General features: G+C 33.7%; 1 protein-coding gene across 1 annotated transcript; it reads left to right on the top strand.

Moving 5' to 3' along the window:
* The first annotated feature begins 12615 nt into the window (after positions 1 to 12615).
* On the top strand, positions 12616 to 18204 carry LOC125868415 (uncharacterized). The gene is made up of 4 exons (XM_049549072.1): positions 12616 to 13176; positions 13284 to 13813; positions 17390 to 17600; positions 18043 to 18204. Exons 1-4 carry the CDS (start codon positions 12616 to 12618, stop codon positions 18202 to 18204), a joined length of 1464 nt encoding a protein of 487 aa, XP_049405029.1.
* The last annotated feature ends 409 nt before the right edge of the window (positions 18205 to 18613 follow it).

The following is an 18613-nucleotide window of genomic DNA, read 5'->3' on the forward strand; positions in this document are numbered from 1 at the left end:
GTTGCGCTGCTGGATCGCTGGGGTTGTTGTATTGTACGATGACGGGTTTGGGTCGGTGGGCTGGGATCTGGATATGGTTTCCAATTAGAGTGAAATAATGGTTTTTAAAATTGAGGTAAGGAGGTGGCTAATCTTGTAATAAAGAAATAGCCAAATGAATTAACTAGGGCATAAGCACCGAAAAACCAAAAAATTGAACTAAATCAAATTATTTCGATATTTTGGTTTCATTATTTTGGTTTTCGGTTCGGTATTCGGTATATGTTTTTGTATTTTTCGGTATATAATTTTTGTGTTATTCGGTATTTCGGTTTACCGAAATATTTTATATTATAATATATATTAATATTATATTAATTATTTATCAAATAATAAATATTATAATTTAAAATTAAAAACAAAAGTAGGTCAAAAGTTTGTCTTTTTAAACTTTTTCTTACTTTTCCACCGATTCCAAAGGAACTGGAGTTACATCTCTTTTCCATTCAAGAGTTCTTATGCGTTTTCGTATTTTCTTATGATGACCTGGCCGAGAGAGTACGATACATCCTTGTAAAAGATTTCCTTTTTATACTTTACAGGGTACAGACCCACGTTTCACTTTCCACGTCTACAGTGAATCGGCGTTCCCACTTCCAGCAGCACACAAAAATCGGTGTTCCCACTTCCGGCGACCACCAGTCGACCAGCAGGCAGCAACACGCAGCACAACATCGACCAGCCGATCTTTCCAGTTTCCACACAGCCAGGCGCCAGCCGTGAGCCGACCACCGACCACTTTCCACTTCTGGCGACCACCATTATTTTTTTGTTGTCAATATTTCTTCTTCCATTTTAAGTTAACAAGTTTCAAAATGAATATTTCTCCTCCCATTTATTTTTCTTTCTGATTTTTTATTTTGTTACTAGTTAGTTTGTGAATTTATTGTGAAAATCGAACTAACAAAAATCGAATGGAAATAACATAAATCGAATCGAAATAATAAAAATCGAATCGAACAGAATTATTTTAATTCGGTGTTCGATACACATTGTACAAGAATCAAAAACCAAAAAAAAAAACTGAAACCGAACTGAAATATCGAATGCCCAGCCCTAGAATTAACAATTTAGCTAAATTGAATTTAAGTAACAATTTAGCCAAATTGATTTAATTGATTATGCCTTGTGTTATATGTGTTGTGATGCATTCATCCTCATGCAATATATCATGGTTTACTGTTATATGAGAAAGTGGAGAAATATTATTTTTGAGAAAGAAAATGAGACACCTTACGTTTATCCTTGACCACGAGCTAGGTGGCAAGTTGATGAGATTTTGAGATTGGTATATGGACTGCGAGTCCACCATTTGTATTGAAGCTGAATCTCAGCAAGGTGTATACGACAGGTTGTGCGACAACCTCGATTCCCCCACTTCATTTCATCATCTCAATGTATTGCATTGACAACCTTTAATTTGTTGTGTTGTGTAACCTTTTTATATGTTGATTTGAGTATTATCTATATCCTTATGTTTTTACTTTATTTGTGTTATTATATAAAATGGCGGCACCAATATCGGAATGAGACTTTTCTGTGTGCAGGTGGAAGCGTTTCATAGTTTATTTCTTAAGTTTGATTAGTTGTTTATTCTCCGTTGGTTCAACCTATTAAGTACATGTTGATTGTACTTATCCCTACTTCTATTGTCTTTCTTATGTAGATCCTAGTCAGGGTGATCTTCGTAGTGATTGATCAGATCTAGCGATTTCTTCTCATTCAGAGTTATGGTGAGATCCTACTTTGCGGATTGTCATTGGTCTCCATCTATCTTTTAGAGTCTTTAATTTATTTTCGAAGACTTGAGATGTAATCCAAATTCTTGAAATGTAGTAAATGCTCTTTATGCTAATGATACCAAATTTTGGGAATTTCTTTGTTGTTCTACATTTTTTGTCGATTGTGGCCTAACTTTCTTTGGGGAGTGTCGTATGCGTTACTTATTTTGGGATTACACACCAATTGGGTTCTCGGGGTGTATTTCATCATGTATGTCATCATGATCTTGATTTTTGGATCGTGAAATTTATTTTTTAATTATTATTTTATTTAGCCCACGGGTCAGCCTAACTCATATTGCTCAAGCCCCACACACCAGTAGGCTTATCCCTACTAGGCTAAAAGGTTTTTTGTTTTAATGGGCTCCAAAAATCTTAGCTCAACCCTATTAAATCACGAATTAGATCAGACCGGTCCAACAGTCCTAGCCCATATTGACGGCTCTATAACATACCATTAAGTCTTCTCTTTTTTCTTTTGAAAATAGCCAAAAATAAAATACTAGCTAAAATGTTAAATAAGAAAACTCAAAGACCATTTTTCTTTTGTAAATTTTCTTTGCCTCGTGAATCATTAAACAAAAATATTATTTTAAAAGTACGACTATTTCTGTGGTTTCTGAATTTATCAAATAAAACCTAGTAAAAATGATATAAAAGGTAAACTAAAGATTGGACTTAAATAAAACTTTAAAACTAAAAAAAAGTTTTAACTCGACGAGGGTAAAAAACCACATGTCTACACCAATCAAATGTGCAAGATTTGTTCCTATCCTTTGTGTAACAAACTCCTGAAATTGTCACAAGCACTCACAGTGGCTATAATTTTTACTCCCACTATCATACTTGAGCCTAACCAAAAAATTCCTCTCTATTCTATATTACTCAATGACAGAGGAAGATCATATCATATAATATCACATATCATCATCATTATACCATATATTATTAAGAATGAGAATAAATAAAGTAAGAAGTTGTATTATTATTTTACCCCTATACAAATAAAAAATATTTGAAAATATCTAATCAATTAAATATTAAATATTATTATTATATGAACACAAATACAATATCACTAGCTTTTAAAAATAATACAATCAATACTAAAAACTTTTGGTTTTCTTCTGGTAAGCACAAGAGTCAAACAAATGCATCTAACCAGTTTCATTTTAGCATGCGCAAAGAATTTAAAAGGCATAATACATATATTGAACCCTAAACTTGGCTTCAAATTTTAACTTTGACCTCCAACTTTCATAGTGCACAAACAGACACTTTAACTATCCAATCTTTTAATAAATAAACACGCGAATCCTACTTGGCAAAACGCGTGATGTGCACATATTTTGAGCGAGTTAGGAGTAATTTTCGAGTCCCACAACAGTAAAAACCTCCCTTTTCCGGCCAGTAAACACCATTTGAAACCACCCAAAACCTCCATTCATTTTCTTCTTCTCCTCTCCGCTCATGCCACCACCAGCGAGCCGGCTTCAACCTCAAACAGCCAGCAGCTCCTAACTCCAACCCAGCTGTTCTCCTTCTTCCTCCACACCGGAGCACAACCCATGAAGTGAACGAGCTTCGAGCTCGCTAAACCCACCAAATACCCGACCCCAAACCCATCAGATCCGTCATCTCCCGCGAGAATCATCACGAAACAACACTGCTGCAACCAGCAGCTCGAACCAGACACAAAACAGCAACCAAATGACCCCTCAAACCTCATGAAAACAGACCCAACAACCACAAACACCTAAACCAAGAAGCCAACCATTAGGAGGAATTAATTTTGATTCTTGTATATAAATTAAAATTAATTTTGATTTTTTTAGTTCTAAAATGGACGTGTAAAATATTTAATTAGTTGGCAGCCATTGAGTGACTCACTAATACACGTGGGAGCGTTTGCATTTCACGCTCTTTGGCTCCGAAAATCATGTGTTTATTTATGTAAAGGTAGGATAGTTAAAGTGCCTATTTGTGCACTATGAATGTTGGAGGTCAAAGTTAAAATTTGAAATCAAGTTTAGGGTCCAATATATGTATTTTGCCAATTTAAAAGATTGAAAAAATTGTTTTATGTATACACCAAATTCATTATATTGTATCTTGATAGCCATTTTTTTTAATTGAATAATGCATTAAAAGAAATAAATGAATGGACATATATTTTCTGGTAAACACAAGAGTCAAACAAATGCATCTAACCAGTTTCATTTTAGCATGCGCAGATAATTTAAAAGGTTGAAAAAATTGTTTTATGTATACACCAAATTCATGCTATTGTATCTTGATAGCCATTTTTTGTTAATTGAATACTGCATTAAAAGAAATAAATGAATGGACATATATTTTTATCTTTCCTTCATAACTCATATCTAATTATTTATTCAATTGATACTTTTAATATTTTTAACCCTCATACTTTTCACATTCAAAACCTTCAAATATTTAATTTAAAACTTTAAAATGTTATTTGGTATTCCTCCATATTTATCTATATAAATTCATTTTTTTGTTTCACTCCTATCCAAGGTTATTCTATTCATTCTATACTTAAAGTAGTGAAGCCTTACAACATTATCGTACTATCTGATTCATGTTTTACAGCTTTAGTTTGACTCGATAAAAAAGACTCTTGAATTTTGATTGGTTATAAGAGAAGGTGTCAACAAGTACTCGAAAAATTATGCACTTATTAGGCATTTCTTTTTTGGCGGAATGACCTGGGAGACTCTTCTACTTGGCTCCATTTGTAAGTTGGACCCTTGTACTAACGACTTTGTCGATTGAATCCTTAAACTTATTGAAACACAATATTTTAAATACCTCTGACCATTGATCAAACACATGTGACAGTAATATTATTGACTTGGAATAATACGTGATTTCATGCGTATTAAAGCGAGTGAGTCTATATTTCTTCTCATTCCACTCCTTTCCTTCTTCTTTGGATCCACCCACCATTTTTGTACTCTTCTTCTTCTTAATGCCCCCGCATCAGTGCCCCATCTCCAAATACTTTTGCAAAATTTCCTTCATTTGCTGCAAACCAACATCTGCCCTAGTCCTTTTCGTTTTGTCACATTTCCACCCACAAAAATTTTCAATTTCGTGAATATTTTTTAATTTTATATGAGTTAATGTGAAGAGTGGGTGATGGTGGGTATTAAAAGATAAAAAACTTCATTGATAAACTTGAAGAAGCTTCAAAAATAATAAATGAGTTTTGTGAATTTATGAAATAAATTCAAAGTTGTATTGGCGATTTATTGGGTTTGTGTTTGTGAACATACAACGTGAAATTCAAGTCAATTAGATAATAAATTCACCCATTTGACATGAATTTGGTGCTCAATTTGGGAGCAAATATGGAGAAATAATGTTCAAATTTTAATATGCAAATGTAGCATTTTATTTTTATTTTATTTTTAATAACTCTTATGTGTCATTGAAAATGACATGTAAATGACGTGGAATTTCATGTGTAGACGGGCATACTACACGCACACACGTAGGATGAGAAAAGGGGTTAAAATATTGTATTTTAGTGAGTTTAAGGGTTCAATTGATAAAGTCACAAGTATAAGGGTCTAACTTACAAACGGAGCCAAGTACAAGGGTTTCTCAGGTCATTCCGCCTTCTTTTTTCCATCTATATTAGCATGATTAATGTCTTAAGAAGAAAGTGTATTGTGTATGTTGTATTTTTTTCTTTGTTTATTATTTTGTATTTTCTCTATTAGACTTCTTTAATTAATTTAATCTGGAACATACGTCGTGAAACACACGTGTCCAAAAACTAGTAATCGTGTAAGCAGAGGGCATGCTTTTTTTACACAAAAAATATTACATGGGAGAACATCTGTGGGTGGATGATTCACAAGCAAAGAAAGTAGCTATGCTTCTAAGGTGGTGTATGCAAAGACCAAAAAATAATACAGTTACACATCTAGGTTAAGATCCATAAAAGTTTAATAATAAAAAGTTCGAACAAAACACGGCTTATGCAATTTATCCAAAATTATATTAAGTTGATTCCAAGTTGATAAAAGCATTTGTATTAGAACCACAAGACTCAAGGACTGAGGGGTATCTTATATATTTTTCTTTAGTCAACAAAATTTCTTACTTGACGTTTGTTTTTCTAGATCAAAAATAAAGAAGTCATTTTTTATTAGGGACTGAAAATGTGACTTGTAACAGTATAACTCAATTCTAAGTGACAATTCTGAATAAACAAAATAACCTTTATCATATCATGATCACTTTTATTGTAAAATCCTTTTGTTTTTCTTAAATAAAAGGCGCACCCCCAAACAAAAGAAGGGTGTGACAACTCTATCTTTAAGACTAAGAAAAAGTACAACTACAAGTTTGTTGAGGTCTTGTCCGACTATGATGATTATATTGGTGTTCATGTTCTAAATTTAGGTAAAGAAAAAGGCTTCACTTGTATTTTTCATCAAGTAGAAACAAAACTAGGGAAAGAGACTCACTGATAAGGATGGCACGAATTTAGAGGAGTGATATTTCTAAATGATCCTTAAGAAACATCATTCCTCTCGATACCTATTATCTTAAAAGAAATTTTTTATGCAAAATCTAATCTTAGCCTTTACAACAATTTTACAAGACCTCAATAAACTTATAGTTGTACTTTTTCTTACTCTCAAAATGGAGCTATCACAACTTATCTTCCCCTTCACAATGCAGCTTTTATTTAAGAGAAATAAGAGTTTTTTCAATAGAAGTGATGATATTGAAAAGATATTATTTTATTTATTTAGAATTACCACTTAAAATTGAATTATGATATTCCAAGTCACATTTTTATTCCCTAATCAACAGACTTTCACTCTGTATTTTGGTCTATAAAAATAAAAGAGCAGATAAGAAATTTTGTTAACTGAGGAGAAGTTATAAGACATCTCTCGAGTCACATGGTTCTAGCATGATCGTTTTATAGACATCCTACTCAACTTATTATAATTTTGGATAAAATGCACAAGCCATGATTTGCTTGTAATTTTATTATTGAACTTTATGGGTCTCAACCGAGATGATGTGTGACTATATTTTTTATTTTGACACAATACCGTTTTAGAAGTATAATTGTTTTCTTCTCTCCTGTGTATCACATCAAGCTCTATCTACACATCTTGATTTGAATTGATGAAAAGTAATTATTAGAACAAGTTGGCCAAGGTGCATGACCGCATCCTTAAATTTCTTCTAAGTGTCCAAAAATGTGTAACCGCATTCCTAATCGAAACAAAAAGAGAAAATACATAAAGTCCCCATTAAATTAGTACCTATTTTTAAAAAAGACACTTAAACTTTGGGGTGGTCCTATGATCCCCTGGATAATTTTAAAACAATACTATTGCTTCATTTTTTTTATCTGCCCCACTTTTAACAAAGGAAGTGAGGTCACACGCCAATCCTTGATTGTCACGTGTTAAAATACCATAAATTTAAAAAATGAAAAGAGAAAAAGACTAATTTTTATGAAAGAAAAATATAAATTCAGAACCCTCCCCTCGCCCCACCTGCTTCTTCCCTTTCCTTAATCCTCTCAAACACAAATAGAAAAAGAAAGGGAAAAGTGACAAACGATTAAGCAAGATGGGTGCCATTTTTATGAAATCTAATTTGTGATTATTTCAAGTTCACATCAATTAAAATTGTTCTGAGTGGACCATAGAAGTGGAGGGAAAATGTCATTTTTTATCGCCGTAAAAATGATTTTTCACGGGATAAAATGGTGACTAGCAGTCCTCTTCATTTTTTCTGACTTTTATTATCTTTTCATCATCTAATTGAAAAAATTAAACACCAATAACGAAATTCATCATCAACGCAGTTCAAAAAGCATATCTTAGTCGTCGAAAAATGTTTTTCACCGAAAAATTGGTGGTCAAGAGTTGCCATCTCCCTCTTTGTTTTTTCTTATCATTTTTTATTACCTTCTCATCATTCCTATTTAAAAAATCAAGCACTACGATGAAAATAACTAGCAATGTCATCAAAGAAGATCGGAGAAACAAAAATCGAATAGAAAATAAAATTTGAAAAATAGAAAAGGAATATAAAAATGAAAAAGTATAATAAAAAGAAAAAAATAAAAAATTTCCTTAGTTCATCTCTCTCACTCTCCTTGAGAGAGTGAGCTACACTTTCGCTGCGAGATGGCCATAAATGGCATATTAATACCAATATAAAATCGTTTAGGAGATCATAGAACCCTCNCCCCCCCCCCCCCCCCCCCCACAAAGTTTAGGTGTCTTCTTAAAAAATATGTATTAATTTAATGGGGACTTTGTGTATTTTCTCAAACAAAAATTAATTCTATCTAAGTTCGTCTAATGTTCGACGCATCTTAATGTTTGCAAAACAACCCCATTGAGATCCCAAAGCTTAGGTTTACTGCCTTGGGGATGCAAGTTCAGGCCTGTTGTGGGTTGTATTTTCTTAAAACTTTTTTTAACTGCAAGTAGCGAATTTAGTGTAAAGAAATTGTGAATAAGTAGAATAGAACCCTAGACCTTTGGTAAGTGAAATCCTAACTTCACCTACCGTATAAGTCTAAATTTTATATGCAAACTAAATATTATGTTATAGTTTACTGTTCAAAGCATGTGGCATCAAATAATTAACAAAAAATAGAACTTATCGATAAATAATCAAACAATGAGTAATGAGGTAACAAAAAGAAATAAAGTGATTCCAAGAAAATGAAAATAAAAATGCAATGATACAAAAATAAAGATTAAGGAAAGAAATATACCTTCAATAGAAGCTTTCAATTAACTTAGAGTCTCCACCAAAGATTTATAAATCAAGCGTCAGTCAAAAATGCTAAGCTTAAACTAGACTTGAAAAGAAGATCTGAAATTGAAGCTTCACATCAACCAAAATTAGGACAAGAAATACGGCTGATACCCCTTGACTTCATTGATCAAAATTAAATGAGTGAGAGAAAATTTGGTCTATATGGAAGGTATCTCGTTGTCTATACGAGATTAGAGGTGTTGAAAACAGATAGGATAGAGGTTTGGGTGGCTATCCATGGCAATTCATGTGAGATATCATTTTCATTGCTACTATATACCCCTCTCTTTATAGAGTATCTGAAAGTGAAAAAATGCAAACATGCCTTATTTTAAATCTCATTTGAATCTAATTTGAGTAGACGATTGACTGAAATCATAACAATTACCGGAAAATATAGATCTATTAGGCCGAAAAAGATCGGAGAAGACCGGAAAAGAAACTAGGGTTTTGGAGATCAAAGTGGCGATTAAGAAAATTGTGCCCCCTTTTTACCCCTCATCATTGTGGCTTTATAATGCTAGGTTTTGAGGGTAAGGTGTGCCATTTAATTTTTACCAACCCTTCCCCAAAACACCCCTACAAATTTCGAAAAATCTTGGAAAGAAAAAAATGAAATATTCACTCCCCAAATGGAATATGTTTAGGTAGGGATAGGGATGAATTATGTGTTGTAACATACCATTGAGTTTACTTTTTTTTCTTTTAAAAATAGTCAAAAATAAAATACTAGCTAAAATGTTAAACAACTCAAAGAACCTATTTTTTGTTTTTTTTTGTAAATGTCACGACCCAGACCATCATGATTGGCACCCACACTAACACTCCGGTGGGAGAACCATACTACAACACAACTAAGCAGCTTTAACCAAGATACTACGCATTTAAAGATACAGAAGCAAGTTTAAATGCAGAAATTATATAGAGTTCTGATAAACTCCAAAGGTTTAAATAAAATGGCCAAACTAATGCGGAAGAACAACCCTTAGAACCTGAAAGTCATTGTACCAAAACATCTAAAGTGCAACAAGTCTAAGAAAGAGGCACAACCCCAACCCAACATAAGAAGTATCAAAACAATACACCTTAAACAAATTGTGTGTAAGTCTGAAAAGAGTGAACTTAAACAAGAGAGATCCATGACAGCCTGAAAGAACTGGCTCACCCTTGAATTCGGTCACGCTCAATAGTCACCTAGCTGAGGTCTATCAATAGCTCCCTGAAGATGCCCTGTACACAACAAAGAACAAACAAGTGCAGTATTAGTACACAACCATAGTGTACTGGTCGGATCACACGGCTATTCCAGTAAGCGAAATGTATATAAGCAGTCACAACAAAGTAAAACACGCATATACAGAATATATATATATATATATAAGTTATCATTTCAGGAGCAATGTACAATTCCACATTCTCAATAACAAGTATATATGACAAGTCAATGGTCCTCTTATGGAACCTAATTCAATGGTCTTCACATGGAACCCACACCCAAACTATTAGTGTACCGGTACGTGGTACCCGATCCAAGTTAATGTGTCGGACGTGACACTCGATCCCATATATGCGCTGGAACATGGCACCCAATCCAAGTTAGTGTGTTGAAACGTAACACCTGATCCATTCAACAAGTCACAATCACAATCACAATCACAATGTACATTCTCATAATCGTACAATCAAGTGTTGATTCATGGCATACAATTATTCAATCATACTTATTTACGATTAGTGTGATAAAAAATGCAACATTCGCATACATACATACATTAAGATGAAATAATTACTAACATACATCACACCAACATGAAATCACAACCATCACCTATCTCGAACAAAACTTGAATCCCCTAAGAAACTTGATTCTTCCCTTTCCGGATCCTTTTCACTTGTTCTTGGTCTACAAACAATCAATATAGCGCGAGGATCAATAAACAAGACCTAATTACCCGGATTATAATCAATAATATCAACCCTAGGCCAAACCGTTGATCCTCATACCCAGATTAAGGCTTTTCCCACCATAATTCCCAGATCAAAACCCTCTCCCATCGATAATTACCCAAGAAACTAAGTTCTACGGATCGAAAAATGGATTCAGGGAGTAAAAACCTTACCTTTGGTGCCAGAAGAGGTGGAAAACCTTCAAGAAGTATATGTGGGTCGTTCCTTAGCTCTCAAGATCGAATGTTGCAGAATAATAACGTTTTGGGGTTTATTTCAGACTTAAGTCGCGTCTGTCCCGCTATGACGGCCACATCCCGCCACAGCGGCCCCGCCCTAGCTGAAATCAGGGGCGGACCCACGTGTTCACCCGAACCCCCTCGATAAAAAATTACATTGTATATATAAGGTGAATTTTCTGGATTTATGTGGATATATATATTTTGAACCCCCTCAAAGACAAGGTGAAAGGGATAGCCCAGCGGCAGCTCCCTTCAAAATTAAGCGTGATGTCTAGGATTCGAATCCTTGGGTTAGCGTTTTATTTTTTAATTTTTTACTTTCAGTTTTTTTTTTTAGTTCCAGTTCCGATTTTCACCCTTTTTTTTTTTTAATAAAACGTGCTAAAATAACCCAAAATATTCAAGGGTCCTATACTCCCATTCCTAAAAGCTAATAACTTTTTCACTTTTTAAATCCCTAAATCACTTCCTTAACTCTTCCCAACACTTAAAACCACATATTAAAATCATCTCCCATAATATTCTATCTTGATTGTTTCATACTTGATACTTCATGCTTGAATCTCACATTCAATTCGAAATGGAAAATCAAAACTCATGCTTATTGCTTAAAAGGTAAAAGCCCTTTTCTCTTCTTCTTCTTTTCTTTCAATTTTCAAGAAATTAAATGGGTCTTTATTTTTTAAGGTTGTAGACTTGTAGTATCTCTGATTATTTGAAGTGGAGGCTCAAAGCTAAAATCAAAAGAGTTGACTGTTTGTCTTTTCTCCAAGGTAAGCTCTCCTCTCCATTTTCTTGAAAAGTTTGTCTTTCTTGATTGAATATTGACTATCTTCATTTTAAATTGTGAAATTTTTTTAATTGTTTTTTTCTATTCTTTCTTAGATAGTCGTAACTAGATTGATGAACCATTTGAATTTTGATGGTAATATCTAATGTAATTTGTAAAATATTATCTTTAATGCATTTAACAATTTAACTATTTTGTATAGATTCATAGTCAATGGAGAAGTACTTTTTTAAAGTATCAAATTCAAGTTTTATTGCTCAAAATCAACCTAACCGGGAAGAAAATGCTAATCATTTGGAAGTACCATCACATTCTTCTCAATAATTTGATCTAAGTTCTTTAAAGGCTGATCCAAGTGAAATAACTCAAATCTTGGAATTTCATCCAAATCATTGTGACGCTATTAGAAGAGCTTATCTCCAAAAAAAAAACCTTGTCAACCTCTATTAAGAGAGTTTCCACAAACAAATATTTTTGGAGATATGCGACGTTTTAATCATAAATGGTTTGATGAATTTCTTGATTGGTAAGAGTATAGTATAAGTGAAGATGCAACCTTTTGTTTGTATTGTTATTTATTCAAGCAAAATAACAATCTTCAATGCAGATGTGAAACATTTTCGAGTGTGGGGTTTAGAAGTTCGCATAATAAGGCTAGTTTGCAAACACATGTTGGTGGGCATACTAGCATTCACAATCAGTCAAAAAGGAAATGTGAAGATCTAATGCGACAACAACAATCCATACATGCTTCATTTGAGAAACAACTTAATCAAGATAAGCATGGGTATCGAATCCGCTTAGCAGCTTCAATTGATGTAGTAAGACTTCTTGTGAAACAAGGCTTGGCATTTCGAGGTCATGATGAATCTAAATTATCACTTAACAGAGGTAATTTTCTTGAGATTCTTTCATTTTATGCTCAAAAATGTAATGAAGTTCGTAAGTTTGTATTGAAAATGCTCCTCAAAATGACCAAATGATTTGTCCAAAGATTCAAAAAGATATTGTAATTGCTTGCAAGATTGAAACAATTAAGGGCATCATAAAGGAACTAAATGGTGATTATTTTTCCTTATTGGTTGATGAATCTTTTGATATTTCATGCAAGGATCAAATGGTTGTTGTTTTACGATATGTTGATAGAAGAGGAATTGTGATGGAGAGACTTCTTGACATTGTTCATGTTAAAAATACCAGTGCTTTATCTCTAAAAGAAACAATTGCCAATTTACTTTCTCAACATTCCTTGAGTCTATCTTATGTGCATGGACAATGCTATGATGGAGCAAGTAATATGCAAGGTGATATTAATGGCCTTACAATGTTGATTAAGAAAGAAAGTAGATCAGCTTATTTCATATATTGTTTTGCTCATCAACTTCAATTAACTCTTGTTGGTGTTTCTAAAAGATGTCTTCAAGTTGTAGAACTTGTTCATTTGGTTTCAAATATTTTTAATGTTTTGGCGGCTTCTTATAAACGTATGGATGATTATCGAGAATCTCAAAAGAAAAAATTCAAGAAGCTTTTGATATGGGTGAGCTTAAAATGGATAGAGGCTTGCATCAAGAAGTTGGTATTTCTAAAGCTTGCGATACTCGTTGGGGATCTCACTTCAAATCTTTTAATTGTTTTATTCTCAAGTTTAGTACAATTATGGACATTCTTGATAATATTGTTGAAACTGCACATTCTATGGATGAAAGATTCAGGGCAACAGAATATATCAGAATTGCTCAAACTTATGAGGTTACATTCATGTTGCATTTGATGAAAGAAGTTTTAGGAATTACTAATGATTTTAGTACATGTTTACAAAAGAAGGAGCAAGATATTGCAAATGCCAAGCTACTTGTTAAAGTGGCCAAGAGAAGGCTACAAAAGTTGAGGAAAAATAAAAAATGGGATTTATTTGTTGTCGAGATGTCTGCATTTTATATCAAGTATAATATTGTGGTGCCTAATTTTGATGAGTCGTATGTTAATTCTGGAAGATCACGGCGTAAATCTGCTGATTATACTATTTTTCATCATTATCGTGTTGAAGTATTTTGTAAAATAATTCATTGGCAATTGCAAGAACTTAATGATCGTTTTGATGAGGTGACAACCAAGTTGCTTTATGGAGTTGCTTGTTTGAATCCGGTAGACTCATTTTCAAGTTTTGATATCCAGTAAATAATGAGAATGACTTAATTATATCCTGATGACTTTGATGAACTTAGCATGTGTGCACTTGAGAATCACCTAGCAAATTACATTATTGATGTGTACACTTGAGAATCAACTAGCAAATTACATTATATCTTGATGACTTTGATGAACTTAGCATGTGTGCACTTGAAATCAACTAGCAAACTACATTATTGATGTCCGTGATAGCGATAAAAGGTTCTCTGATTTACATGGGATTTGTGATCTTTCAAAAAGATTGGTTCAGACAAAAAAACATTCATGTTATCCTCTTGTATTTCGTTTGGTGAAATTCGCTTTGCTTATGCCAGTTGCCACTACGTCCGTTGAAAGAGTTTTTTCAGGAACGAATTTATTATGAATAAGTTGCGAAGTCGAATGAATGATGACTTCTTGAGTGGTTGCATGGTTCCTTTTATGGAGAAGGATGTGTTTAAAGATGTTTCAACGGATGATATTATTTTGTCTTTTCAAGCAATGAAACCTCGTTAAATAGTATTGTAAACGTGCTTGAGAAGTACTAGCACTGACCTCTTTTTAGAGTTTGTAGTTAGCACTCTAGTCCTAGAGTGAGACATTATGAAGTGCTAATTTTTTTTTGTTCTAGTTAGCTCCGTTTTTTGCTCTACTTAGCATCCTAGTTCTAGATTGACATATTGTAAAAGGCTAACTTTTTGTTTCACTGTAATCACACATGTTAGTTTCGGATATCTTGTAACGAAACTAATTTTTTGTACCTATAAACTATATACTACTACTTTTTTGAAATTTTATTTTGTTGGCTTATTTACACGTTTATACTTTTATTTTTTGAACCCCCTGAACGAAAATCCTAGGTCCGCCACTGGCGGAAATAATCCCGGCCTAGCGGTTTGCACGGAAACATAGAGTTAAATTAAGAGTTTCAATTTCATAACACACATTCAACCCATGACAGTTGGAAAATACCCGTTCACGCTAAGATCAGTTTTGGAAGTTCTACTTGCCCGAATTTGATTCCGTAAAATCGTACGGTTTCTTTAATGTCTTAGCTATATACTCATGTGATTAAATTCATAATTTGGTCTGTTGATACCCAATTTAGGACCTCCATAATATAGATTAATCATCGAGCTTCTTTAATTTTTAAACGATTTAAAATAATTAGTTATATAAAATTTCAAAAATAGTTTGCAAGTTATTTTAAATAGTTGTCATTTTTATAATTTTTTGAATAATATATGTGTTTTATATAATTAGTACATTTTGTGAATGTTCGAAAATCGTCATAAATTTTTTTTAGTTTTATTTAAATATTTGATTAATCAGTTTAATTAATTAATAGTAGTTTATATTTTTGAGTTAATTAATTTATAATTAAGTTAATTATTCTATTTCATTAAGATTAAGAAGCTCGTTGGTTTAATTATATTAATTCATCTTATTTAGTTACTAGTCAAATTTACCAAATGAATTCAAATCGGCTACGTTTGTAATTTCCAATGGCTATAATCACAATCTGTGTGGCCAAGTCTTAAATTCAATACAAGGCATTTTTTTACTCAACTCTTAAACCTTAATTGGGACCAATTTTCAGCCCATTCCAGGCCCATATCTTTCATTAACTCAGCCTAACCCATTACAACAATACATATCAGCAACAGCAATACCAAATTCCAACGACAATACCCAACACCCTCTCTCTCTTTATTTTATCCATTTTTCATATTTGTTCAATTGTTTACTTGCTAAATTAATTTTCAGGTTCCTTAATTCAATTCCCAAAAGATGAACCAACCATATTTTTAAAAATAAATAAGCATATTTTATTTGACTTTAGAATATCTAGTATTTAAATAATATTCTTATTCTATCCCCCTTTCCCTTTTAAAAAAAAATAATTTCAAGTCTTAAATTGTTGTTTCTTTAAAACAAAGTTTGCTTTTATTTTAGAATCAATTAGTCAAATAGTTAATTACCGGATAACCGTGTGTTAGCCGGTATTTTGACTGCTTTCAAACCCTTCCCGTAATTCTAATATGAACCCCGAAGCCTTTTTCAATTGATTTACTGTTTTAATCTTTTGAAATTAGTAAGTGGCGACTCTTAAAACCTCGTTTCTTTTTAAAACAGAATGACGACTCTACTGAGGACTTGAATTAAGTTCTAACCTTAAAATTAATTTGTTTGGCTAATGTTTATTTATTTATTTGCATATTTGTTTAAATTTCCGCAATTTTGAGTTGTTAGCATTCATGGCATGACATATATTCCATCAAACAACACTTATTTTTATTTTCCACTTAAAGGACGATTATGCGAGCCACAGTCGTTCGTTATCCAAATTGTTCTCAGGGCACCCTGACAAATGTAGTTGGCTACTGGATAGTCAATGGTCGTTAACTATCCCTTCCCTAGTTGTCCACTTGGGTCACCGATCCACTACAAAAAATCCCACTCCTAGTCAAACTAGTGTAGAGTCAAACTCAATCTCAAAATTTAGCGCATTGGCCTAAGATGACCCTACACCCAAGGCGTGTTGGGCACATTAGAAAGACTACCTTGAGTTCAAAACGGCCCACGACCTAAATGGACAATGATATTTATATGTTTAAATTTGAAGGATGCATACTCTGTTTGACAAACCAATGTCTCTTGAGGTAGGGAGTTTAATAGTTTGTTCGAGTCGAAGATGGATTAAGTTACCATTCCATCCAATTCGGAGATGGAAAGAAGTTCAAGATCAAAGTACTTTTCATGGAGGCATAGTTTAGGATTGTACCATGCGCGGGATTGATTATTTTGTATCTCATTTCCCCTATTATGTACCCCCATTCAGTTTATTCGTAAAACTTGTATAAATTTGGGGTTTTGGGGCAATGGAATGTTTCAAATGACGTATACATCCCTCAAATCGTTAGACCTACATTTGGCGCAAAAGGGTCACATATCTGTTTAGAATGTGTAATAACTGTTTATGTGTTATAACTGCTTGTGTGATTATGTTGCTTTAGTTGGAGATATTCTAGCAAACTCTCTTTGGAAATTTTCTAGAAACCCCTAAGCACAAATATCAAGTCACTATCAAAAATGCGTCCAAATACTTTTGGAGTCTTTAGTTTCCCAACAAAATTCGAATTTCATTTTTTTTCAAATCTTACTCGCTCATATCAAAAAAAGATTCATCATCTCAAATCGAAAGAGACTCAAGAGTCAAACTACGTAGGACCTAAATTCTCCCTCGTGAGATACGTAGGCAGCCTTTCAAGGCTCGATCCCCATTTTTGAGAAATTATGTTTTCCCAACTCTTGCAAGGAGACAGGAGTTTTATAATCAATCGAAAATCAGAAGTATCAAAACGACCTTGGCTCCACGAAAGTCGACTTCTTTGATCCACTAATCCCAAAGTCAAATAGACAAATTCCTGTCTATTTAGTTATTTCTCTATACCGGTGGACCAGTTTATCTTTAAATTAAGCAACTCTTGTGTGTTTACACCTATGTGTGATATATTGTACTATTTATCACCTTTCAGGCACTATCACGTTTACCTTTTGAGTTATTTTTCATTTGTCAGGTATTTAGATTTGATTTATGCTGATAAGCTGGCCGAACACCCTTACTTTACAAGGTCCAAAGCTCCTAAAGATTCTTTCCCTAATCGAAGTCTTCTAAAAGGAAAAGCCACAATGGTCAACAACAGTGAAGAGATTGGCTTGACCGAAATTGCTATAGTCCAGCCCTCTACCGCTGAACAAAATGAGTTGATCGCACAACTGATGCAACAGGTACCACTGCCAACATTACAGGCAATGAAAGACCTCCGCTCTACTTTTCTCCTCTGAATTCAAGTGAATACTATCTCATTAACCCACCCTCTAACCCAGCTCAAAATCCCCCCATCATTGATCTAACTGCCTCAAATCCCCATCACGCCTCCGCTTCCTACCAAAAGCCACCTTACCCTCAAAGTACCAACCCTCAAACCTTCCCTCCTCCTTAAAATACCAACTCGCAAGCTTGTCCTCCACTTCGAAGCCAAAAAGTTAACAATCCACAAACATTTCCCCATCTCCAAAATCAGCATACCAACCCTCAGACATTCCCCCAAAATTACCAAGCCCCTCTACCTACCAGAATCCTTCCACCGCTCCACTTTTTCCTCTAAGACCTACTTTCCAAATCTTAATCCCAAATGAGACTTATGTCAACTGCTCCGAACTTGATTAGTACGATGAACAAGAAAAAAAGTGGAGGTCTAAAGAAGAGTCATCCAAACATAATCTAAAGGAGAAAATCTTGAAAGCTGTGAAGGAGTTGCATTATAATCCAGAGGTCGCCGGATTCAATTACGAAGATTTCGGCATCCATCCAAACTTGGACCTTCCTTAAGGGTTCAAAGTGCCGAAGTTCGACACTTTTGAAGGAACGGGAAATCCGTTGGCTCATCTGAGAGCTTATTGTGACCAACTCATAGGAGTTGGTAGAAATGAAGCTTTGTTAAGTGGCTCTTTAGCCGAAGTTTGAACGGGGTTGCGCTAGAATGGTTCACTTCCCATGAGATAAAACAGTGGTCTAGTTGGAATGCTCTAGCTAAGGATTTCGTCGAACGGTTCTCCTACAATGTGGAGATCGTTCCTGATAGATATTCTTTAGAGAAGATCAAATAGAAATCCATTAAAAGCTATCGTGAATATGCGTATAGATAGAGGAAAGAGGTCGTTCGGGTTAGACCTCCCATGTCTGAGAATGAGATCGTTGAAGTGTTCATACACATTAAAGAACCAGAGTATTATGATAT

This window comes from Solanum stenotomum, chromosome 6, assembly GCF_019186545.1.
Source record: "Solanum stenotomum isolate F172 chromosome 6, ASM1918654v1, whole genome shotgun sequence".
Taxonomy (NCBI): domain Eukaryota; kingdom Viridiplantae; phylum Streptophyta; class Magnoliopsida; order Solanales; family Solanaceae; genus Solanum; species Solanum stenotomum.

What these genes read in the sequence shown, in the direction of transcription:
- LOC125868415 (XM_049549072.1), top strand. Translation starts at nt 12,616, where the DNA reads ATGATTTGTCCAAAGATTCAAAAAGATATTGTAATTGCTTGCAAGATT. An exon ending in TCAAGAAGCTTTTGATATGG is followed by an intron (nt 13,177 to 13,283) that starts GTGAGCTTAAAA and finishes TTTATTCTCAAG; the next exon opens with TTTAGTACAATTATGGACAT. An exon ending in TCGCACAACTGATGCAACAG is followed by an intron (nt 17,601 to 18,042) that starts GTACCACTGCCA and finishes GAACTTGATTAG; the next exon opens with TACGATGAACAAGAAAAAAA.